The 10,595-nt window shown below is 35.3% G+C and overlaps 1 protein-coding gene across 1 annotated transcript in view; it reads left to right on the top strand.

The window, feature by feature from the left end:
- Positions 1-10,595, top strand: part of LOC110454384 (hydrocephalus-inducing protein-like) — a 154,655-nt gene that overhangs the window by 46,629 nt on the left and 97,431 nt on the right. The window contains exons 30-37 of the mRNA XM_021503856.1: positions 1,733-1,972; positions 2,340-2,442; positions 2,686-2,778; positions 3,984-4,130; positions 4,683-4,838; positions 5,331-5,573; positions 7,700-7,860; positions 8,395-8,463. Of these exons, the coding sequence (XP_021359531.1) occupies positions 1,733-1,972; positions 2,340-2,442; positions 2,686-2,778; positions 3,984-4,130; positions 4,683-4,838; positions 5,331-5,573; positions 7,700-7,860; positions 8,395-8,463 (1,212 nt within the window). The remainder of the gene's footprint in view (positions 1-1,732; positions 1,973-2,339; positions 2,443-2,685; positions 2,779-3,983; positions 4,131-4,682; positions 4,839-5,330; positions 5,574-7,699; positions 7,861-8,394; positions 8,464-10,595) is intronic.

Below are 10,595 nucleotides of genomic sequence, written 5' to 3'. Positions count from 1 at the left end.
TGTGATAGTAGATAAAGTATTTATATGTGATAGTAGATAAGGTATTTATATTTGATAGTAGATAAGGTATTTATATGTGATAGTAGAAGAGATATTTATATGTGATAGTAGATAAGGTATTTATATGTGATAGTAGATAAGGTATTTATGTTTGATAGTAGATTTGGTATTTATGTTTGATAGTAGATAGGGTATTTATATGTGATAGTAGATAAGGTATTTATGTGTGATAGTAGATTTGGTATTTATGTTTGATAGTAGATAGGGTATTTATATGTGATAGTAGATAAGGTATTTATATGTGATAGTAGATAAGGTATTTATGTTTGATAGTAGATTTGGTATTTATGTTTGATAGTAGATAGGGTATTTATATGTGATAGTAGATCAGGTATTTATATGTGATAGTAGATATGGTATTTATATGTGATAGTAGATAAGGTATTTATATGTGATAGTAGATATGGGATTTATGTTTGATAGTAGATTTGGTATTTATGTTTGATAGTAGATAGGGTATTTCTATGTGATAGTAGATCAGGTATTTATATGTGATAGTAGATATGGTATTTATATGTGATAGTAGATAAGGTATTTATATATGATAGTAGATATGATATTTATATGTGATAGTAGAAGAGATATTTATGTTTGATAGTAGAAGAGGTATTTATGTTTGATAGTAGAAGAGGTATTTATGTGTTTATATTTTGTACCAGTGAAAGGATTTCAACCAAACTTGTTCTAGAGGAACTTTGGGCAAAAGGGATTCAGTTTTGGATAAACAGAGTATGTTGCCCTCAATTGGGGCAAAGGGGCAGGGCTCAATAGGGGAAAAAGAGGTTAATCTTTTAAAAACCTTTTCCTTCCGTGTGAATGGAGGAATTATCACCGATTTTGTTACAGATGATTTGTCGGCCATTGGGACTAAACTTTATGTTAATGGAGGGTGTGGCCCCCTTGGGGCAGAGGAGTGAGCCCAATTTTGCAAATAAAGGAAACTGTTTAAAATCTTTGTCCTTTGATATAAAGGGTGGGATTTTAACCAATTTTCAATTCAAGAGAACCTGCAGGCACAGACAACTACATTTTGTATGAATTAAAGATGACGCCCCCTAGGGGCACAAGTTGGGCCCAATAGGGGAAATAGAGCTTGATGTATAAAATCCTTCTATTACTGAATGAATGGAGGATTTTAACCAAATTTGGTCATGAGGATCTTTTGGCAAGTGGGACTCAGGTTTATATAAGCAGTGTAGGTGGCCCGCCAGAAGTTTATATAAGCAGTGTAGGGGGCCCCCCCAGAAGTTTATAGAACCAGTGTAGGTGGCCCCCCATAAGTTTATATAAACAGTGTAGGTGGGCCCCCAGAAGTTTATACAAGCAGTGTAGGTGGCCCCCCAGAAGTTTATATAAACAGTGTAGGTGGCCCCCCAGAAGTTTATACAAGCAGTGTAGGTGGCCCCCCAGAAGTTTATATAAGCAGTGTAGGTGGCCCCCCAGAAGGAAGAGGGGTGTAGCCCAATAAGGGAAATAGAGGTAAATCAATAAATTCCCTAGGCTTCAATATGAATTTAGGGATTTCATCCCCACCCTATAACCAAATATACAATTGTTAGGCATGAGTTGAGATCCCCACGCCAACCAAATACAAAATTGCTGAGGATGAAGAATACACTCATGTTCTAGCATATGGTCTTGGACCTTTATACATAGTTCCTTTTTATTTCAGAAATACTATGAGCAGCGTATTCTCATAAGAATTGCCCAAAGTAGCCAACGAATACTGTTGTTATGTCGTGGCCAAGGACGAGAGCCACACTTGGACTTTGACAGAAACATGGTGGAGTTTGGTCCTATTCTCCCCCATAGTATGGGTGATGAGCAGGACATCGTGATTAGAAATCCGTGTAGCTTCCCTATTGAATTCTACAATCTTGAGTTTGATTCTACCTACCTAGAGGAAGAAAAGGTAAGTACAGTATTGTCCCTAATACCTTTGGTCTGATGCCACAAAGTGTGTAGATTTGATGAGCTACATTAATTTTACTCAAAAGTCATATTGTAAATAGTTTGTTATCATTATCCCTGGAGGAATGTTATAATAGGGGTCTACCTTTTCAAACAAATGTTTGTATGATGTTAGTCTAGAACATGCATGGGCAAAGGGGATTCAATGTTCACTTATATTTACAGTTGAACATTAATATAATATTTTTAATGACTGTAAAGCATTCTCAGGACTATGAAATAAAATGTTATATAAAGAAAGCTAAAACAGACCCTGTTATCATACCGTCACACGCTTAATGTTAAACACAAAGCTGTAACTTCCACAGATACTGCGTCTAATGAAAGGCTATGATGAGATGAACACAGTCTTACTTCCACCTCGTGGACCAACAGAGAAATTGCCACAAGAACTCTTGGAATATTATGATGGTATGTTGTGTATATAACTGCTATATGGTGATACTTAATTACAAACATAATTTCTATAACTGATTATACATTTATAATTAGAAAGTTGAGATTGGTCAAAATAAAATAAAAAGTGAAAAGGGAATGATATAATGATATTATAAGTTCAGTTGTTTCTAACGGCTTTGATTTTTTTACGAGTAAACAATCAAAACAATCGATATACAATTTGAACTGATAGATGGCACGTGTTTTGTGTTATAGAACAAATGAAGAAGTTAGAGGAGCTAGAGCGTGTAAGGAGGGAGGCTGAGGAGGTGGCAGCCGAAGCTGCTCGCCTGGAAGAGGACAAAGATGGTAGGTGTCCCCTTAGCAACCATACTCCAAGTCATTGATATAAAAAGGTGTGGTACATAGGTTCTAAGTAAGTTCAGTTGAGTGTGTCATACATGTCAAAGATAAAGTAAGACAGTTGAGTGTGTCATACATGTCAAAGATATAGTAAGACAGTTGAGTGTGTCATACATGTCAAAGATATAGTAAGACAGTTGAGTGTGTCATACATGTCAAAGATATAGTAAGACAGTTGAGTGTGTCATACATGTCAAAGATATAGTAAGACAGTTGAGTGTGTCATACATGTCAAAGATATAGTAAGACAGTTGAGTGTGTCATACATGTCAAAGATATAGTAAGACAGTTGAGTGTGTCATACATGTCAAAGATATAGTAAGACAGTTGAGTGTGTCATACATGTCAAAGATATAGTAAGACAGTTGAGTGTGTCATACATGTCAAAGATATAGTAAGACAGTTGAGTGTGTCATACATGTCAAAGATATAGTAAGACAGTTGAGTGTGTCATACATGTCAAAGATATAGTAAGACAGTTGAGTGTGTCATACATGTCAAAGATATAGTAAGACAGTTGAGTGTGTCATACATGTCAAAGATATAGTAAGACAGTTGAGTGTGTCATACATGTCAAAGATATAGTAAGACAGTTGAGTGTGTCATACATGTCAAAGATATAGTAAGACAGTTGAGTGTGTCATACATGTCAAAGATATAGTAAGACAGTTGAGTGTGTCATACATGTCAAAAATATAGTAAGACAGTTGAGTGTGTCATACATGTCAAAGATATAGTAAGACAGTTGAGTGTGTCATACATGTCAAAGATATAGTAAGACAGTTGCAAATTGCCATGTTTCTTTTACAAACACAAACAAAAATTGCCATGTTTCTTTTACAAACAAAAATTGCCATGTGTCTTTTACAAACAAAAAATGCCATGTTTCTTATCCAAACAAAAATTGCCATGTTTCTTATCCAAACAAAAATTGCCATGTTTCTTTTACAAACAAAAATTGTCATGTTTCTTTTACAAACAAAAATTGTCATGTTTCTTTTACAAACAAAAATTGCCATGTTTCTTTTGCAAACAAAAATTGCCATGTTTCTTTTGCAAACAAAAAAAATCATGTTTCTTATACAAACAAAAATTGCCATGTTTCTTTTAAAAATAAAAATGTCATGAAGTGGATGATGTTTTGACATTAGGTGAGAGTGGAGATGGTGATGGGCGAGGGGAAGAGTCAGAAATAAAGACTGATGGAGCATTTGGCACAGCTGCAGGCTCCCACCCTCCATCTATCATAGAGCCTGTTGACATTGAGGACAGACTGAAGAAGGAGGAGGGCAGTGAAGGTGTGTTGTATACACCACATCATCTAGTAGCAAGCCTGTGATAGGTTTAATCATTTAAAAATCATCTTCCATCTAATAACTTTTTTTTTTAGATATTAAAAAAAATGAATCAATACCACATTTCCTAAAAATAAAATTGAATTTTTTGCATCAATCTAAAAGGAATTATATTAATTTAAACTTTGCATGCGTACCCCTGATTTAATTTTTTTAATCTTAAGAAATGAAATTGCCTTCTGGGCCCAGTTGTTCAAAAGGTGGTTAACTTAATCACTGTTTAACGACATTTTTCAACATTTAATCATTTCGTCACTATACAAGGTAAAAACTCGTAATTTTGTATGTAAATTGACTCTACTTAATTCAATGGTTGTGTTTTAAAGATACACAAAAATTAAAATTTGCGCTAATCACTGTTTAAGCTAATCACCTTTTGAACAACTGGGCTCTGGTAAGTACTTTGATATGATCATATCATTGACTTGTTTTTTTCTTTTAAACCTGAAACATTGTTGATAGAACACTGCTCACATATATGATTTTATTGTTTAGCACAATCTACCAGTGCTCTCGGAGTTGGTGAGCTAGAGATAACACCGGTGTCAGCTGCCATCGCCCGACATCTGGGCATAGATTTGACACCAGAAGGAACGGCAGCGCGCAATCGCAGGGGGATAGCGGTCGTTGTCCATGGTGCACCCATGTCCGGTACGATGTCAGTCATATAAATTACCAATCACTAAAATGTATACACGGGAAAACATGTGTGTTATATGTTATTGGTACTCCATAATGTTACCCTACAAAGTTAAAAACAAATTAGGTGCACAACAACCAGAGTAACTGCTGTGCCATATTTCCACAATGAAAGAATGTTCCGACGCATGTAACAGTTAGATATCATATTGCTTATCATCATGTAACAGTTAGATATCATATTGCTTATCATCATGTAACAGTTAGATATCATATTGCTTATCATCATGTAACAGTTAGATATCAATATTACTTATCATCATGTAACAGTTAGATATCAATATTACTTATCATCATGTAACAGTTAGATATCATATTGCTTATCATCATGTAACAGTTAGATATCATATTGCTTATCATCATGTAACAGTTAGATATCATATTGCTTATCATCATGTAACAGTTAGATATCAATATTGCTTATCATCATGAATACTCTTTTAGGGAAAACTGTGACATCAGTGGCGTTGGCCAGAATGTATGAGGCAGCGATACTGACAATAGACCAGGTAGTCCTGGATGCCATCTCCACAGGAACAAAGTCAGGCATGCGTGCCCGTGAGATGTGTCAGGAAGCTGCACGTAAGAGGGCAGAAGAGCTGAAGCTTATGGAGGGGGAGGAGCTGGAGAAAAAGCCAGGAGGAGGTCTGAGTGTGGAGGCAGTCACTGCACACACACAGGGCACCAGTAAGTCTACACCAACTGTCAATGTGGCATTGTTAAATTTGTCTTTCTTTCCAACAAAAACAAAGATAATTTCAGTATCTATTGTACTATATACCCACCAGGACATTTGGATTATTGGCCATTGAATGATGAAATTCTGTTTTACTCTTCATGACAGGTATGTTTTAATCTTTATGATGAGGGCAAGATTTTGTGTTATTTTAAAGTAAGGCTATGACAAATCAGAAAAAGTAAAAGTAAGGCTATGTCAAATCCGAAAAAGTAAGGCTATATGTCAAATTCGAAAAAGTAAGGCTATATGTCAAATCCGAAAAAGTAAGGCTGTATGTCAAATCAGAAAAAGTAAGGCTATATGTCAAATCAGAAAAAGTAAGGCTATAACACTAGGTTTGTCATGTATGAGGTACAAAAATTATATGATATTTGTTATTTGTTGGATAATAATGTCTGTTAGTTTCTAGGTTGTGTGTTGTAATATGAGTGAACACAGTGGTATCTGATATTTATGACAATGCTTCTATGGCGGGCACCAAGATCCCTCGGGATCTCTCGTTGTGTCTTCTTAACACCTTAATGGATTCCAGTCATGTCTTTAGCTCACTTAGCTCAAACAAAAGAGCATGCTTGTTTTATTTGAGACAATAAATATAAATGTTAATTGTGCTGCACAAAACCCAAATCCCTTAAACCATCATAATGGTCTCTCAGAAAAGTATGGCAGAATTAATGTAATGATTTAAATCACTGCTAACTTGGATTTAAGTATTGAACAAAGCTAAAAATAACACTTTATATTGCCTGTTGAGCTATGAGGCCATAGGCATCTTGCTATTAATTTCCAATTTATGTAATAAAAATCAATACATTTGTTTCCTGTTATAAAGATAACAGAACAAAACTATTAATTTTCAAACCGTAATTGACCTGAATTGTGATAACAATGGATGCAACCTTAAAGAACAACATATAAAGGTACCATAGACATCCAGGCTACCTGTACATGTACTATACAACTGCCCTAGTATTCATCCTGCTTATAACCATAATATTGTCACCAATTTCACATTTCATCTTCACACACAATCCATTTGGCTATGATTCAACCTCAAGTTCCAGAATGTGAATTTAAAAGCTGATCAGTGATGGACCTGGATTGTAGATAGGTTAGAGTAGTGATATTTATTTGTATGCCTCAGTCTTATTTTGCTGTGTAAGCCGCATAGATATACTCAAGTGTTAATACTTCCTAGCTACAGAAATCTAGAGAAGTGTACAAGGTTTTATTTATCTATAGACAAAATACGGCAAACCTAGGCTATTGAGCAAGCATCTTATAAAAGGTTACATTGGTATTAGAATATCTAAGTGGAAAATATATGTAAAATATGATTGAATAGAAAAAAAAAATCAATTCAGAAATCCGTCTGAGGCATTGTTTGAAATCGTTTCAAACTCTGTTTGTGTGGGTGATACTGAAATGGAAAAAACATTCAGCAGACATTGAAAATATTTTCAAATTCTAAAAATAACAGTAAAAAACTGGTATAATACATTTGGATCAACTTGAAGTTACACCTTGTAGAACAGACATAAACTTCTGGAACACTCACGGAGAAGTCCAGGAATTACATCCAGCTAAATCTGTCTGAACTATGATTTAAAATAATATGCAAAGGTAAATATCTTGGACTATACATGAATAGGTCAATGTGATGTATAATATGTAAATAGGTCAATGACTTAGGTAGTGATATGTAAATAGGTCAATGTGATGTATAATATGTAAATAGGTCAGTGACCTAGGTAGTGATCTGTAATTAGTTCAATGACCTAGGTAGTGATTTGTTATTAGGTAAATGACTTTAAGTAGGTATATGTAATTAGGTAAATGACTAAGGTGGTGATTTGTAATTAGGTAAATGACTTAGGTAGTGATTTGTAATTAGGTAAATGACTTAGGTAGTGATTTGTAATTAGGTAAATGACTTAGGTAAATGTTTCATAATTGTAGTCACTTAGAACACTTTATATACTAGTAACCAATAGTGTGTATGTGTTGGCACCTGCTTGCATTGCTTGGTTCACCTGTCCTAACCTCGTGTTTGTGACCTATACTCCACCCACAGCCAGCACAGCGGCCGTCTCACAGGCTCACTCCGTCGTGTCCAATCGTAAGACTAGCACTGTTTCAGATGTGAAGGGTAAAGACAAGCATCATGGTGGCAGTGTGGCTGGAGCTAAGACCGGGATCAACACGTCCTCCATTGATGGAGCCACTGGCAGTCAGGTAAGGCATTTCAGTCGACATTTGTCGAGTAGCATTTTACATATAATGCAGAACAGAAATAGTGTTCCACCTCCACAGTAAAGAATCTGTCCAATGATTTGCATAATGTGCCAGTCTCTTTTTGTAAAGCTGTGTTGGTGGTCATTAAATGAAGAATCAGTTTTGTATTTCTAAATCTGTTGATGAACATATATATAAGTTGATCAAGGCCATTTCCAGTTTACTACTATCATCATAGAACCCAGTTTGTGTTTGATGTAGTAGTGTGGACCCCCTCTATGGTATTTTATTTAAGTAGAAGTACTCAAAATTCTCTAAAAAAATATCATGTATGAATGTTAACCAAAATGTTATTTAGTGACTATTATGTTTTGCCTATTTTGGTCACATTCAGTTAAACTAAGTTCCATTTGGTTCAAGTTAAATATTTAAGACAGAAATTTAACAACTGTGTACTGTAACAGAAAACAGGACAACAGAATTTTTAGGGACTTACTTTGAGGAGTGTATGTCAGTACTAAATCGTTTCAACAGGTCACCCACGGAGGCCACGGCACTGTGCGAGCCAAGCCTGGGGACCCCCCAGCCTCTAACTCAGACAAGGTCATATAACAGTATTGTCATGCACCTTTTATTTCCTTTATTATTATTTCTATTCTTATATTTTAGTTGAAAGTTTAGAACGTACCATATTTGTTGCTATTAACAACACCACAAGTATTCAATATTAACGATACTACAAAAAAATATTCAATGTTAACGATACTACAAGTATTCAATGTTAACGATACTACACAAAAAAAATCAATCAATATAGTCAAATATGGTATAATTTTTGTTATTTTTGCCTGTTTATGTATTGTTTTATAACTATTTTGAGTTCTTTAGTGACACTAGTTGGAACTGTTATGTAGTTTACACCTCAGTATGACCTTAAAGATTCCTTTCCCACTGTAGGCAACATTTTTGAGATTTGTTTTGGATATAAATGTAGCATCACAGGGCCAGAGTACAACCTTTGACCAGGTAGCTGACACTTGGTCAGTAGGCCAGAGTACAACCTTTGACCAGGAAGCTGACACTTGGTCAGTAGGCCAGAGTACAACCTTTGACCACATAGCTGACACTTGGTCAGTGGGCCAGAGTACAACCTTTGACCAGGTAGCTGACACTTGGTTAGTGGGCCAGAGTACAACCTTTGGCCAGGTAGCTGACACTTGGTCAGTGGGCCAGAGTACAACCTTTGACCAGGTAGCTGACACTTGGTCATAGTATATAACAATGAGAGGTCTATGGTTCGTATCTGGGTCTGGCCGTGTAATGCATAGTACACATTTTGACAGTGGTTTGGGGATCCTTCAAATCTTGGTCATACTTTCTATTCCTTGTTTCAGTTCTGTCAATTGACCAGCATGGATATAATTGCAACAGAATTTGTTTTTAGTATTTCACATTGATGTTAATCTCTATTGCAGCAGAAAAAATCTAAAGCAAAAACATTTGGCTACTAATTTGACAGGCTTTTCACTATAGTACCCATGTTGGATGTTTTGTTTTGCAATCGTGGTCTGTTGGAAAAGTGCTTCGGAAAATAAATTCTATTGCAATTATCTCTGGTTTGATGCAAAAATGAATGAACTGTTTAAATGATATGCTTTAAACTTTTGTGTTTACTATTCTTGTCAAATTTTAATGATAATCTGGTATGTAACATATTTAAGCACTCCCTAGCATGTATCTAAATCTAATTGAAACTAAATTGGTTATCATACCCCGACTCTAATTTCAATTTTCTAAGTTTTTAGCTCACATGGTCACCGTCTGTCCATCCATCAACTTGTTATTTAAAACACTTCTTGTCCTAAATGGCTCAGGTAATTCCAATTATATTTGGCAAGGAACTCGGTATTTTTTATAAACAAAGGGTATAGCCCCTGTTTACTTTACCATTTTTGAATTCTTCACCAACCTAGAAAGCAGTTCTCAATCTATATGCTGCACAACTCGGCCTGTATTTGTGTTGGCTGTATCTGTAAAGCACCGTTCTTTAATATAGGAGCGTATTGCAGATTTAGTCTCAACCTTCATTTTAGCATTGAAAAGTAGCCACTAGTCTCGAGTGCATACCATTCAACAGTGAATAACAATTATTATCAGTTGATGTCAACATTTTGCACATGCATTGTTCATTAAATGCTTTTGCAGTCTGCCAAGGCGCTAAACTATTGTATTGCCTGTTGGTATGGGAGCTGTGTGGTGACAGAATTGATTGAATGGCCCTCGTATAATAATACATAGAATGTCTCCATATAGTTATATACAGATTATTGTATTATGGTTCTACAACGATTGTGCTTTTATGATAACTTATATAAACAGCATAGACATATGATCTGTTATATTCATTCCTTTAGGATTCTGTGTTGTTAGTTCAGGAAAAATCTCAGCTACAGGTTCTCAAAAAACTGAAGCCGGTATAGTACCTGTGTAGCTTCTGACAGAGTGCTGATGTATTAGTACTTACTATGTAACTGTATAACAAGGCAGTAACCTCACGCTTGGCAGTAAACTTGTGGCATTCATTGCTGTGATATTACATCCCCCAGTACCAAATCAAACAGAATTAATTACAAGTTTTCAAATCAAGGTCTTTGTTAAAGTTACGTAACACATTGTATTTAACAGGTAGGGAGTGGACTGTGACATTCTCTTTACAGCAGATAGACTGTGACATC

The sequence above is a fragment of the Mizuhopecten yessoensis genome, unplaced genomic scaffold (assembly GCF_002113885.1).
Source record: "Mizuhopecten yessoensis strain PY_sf001 unplaced genomic scaffold, ASM211388v2 scaffold7817, whole genome shotgun sequence".
Lineage (NCBI taxonomy): Eukaryota > Metazoa > Mollusca > Bivalvia > Pectinida > Pectinidae > Mizuhopecten > Mizuhopecten yessoensis.
Note: the sequence above shows the minus strand (reverse complement) of the source record. Positions and strands in the feature narration are given on the sequence as shown.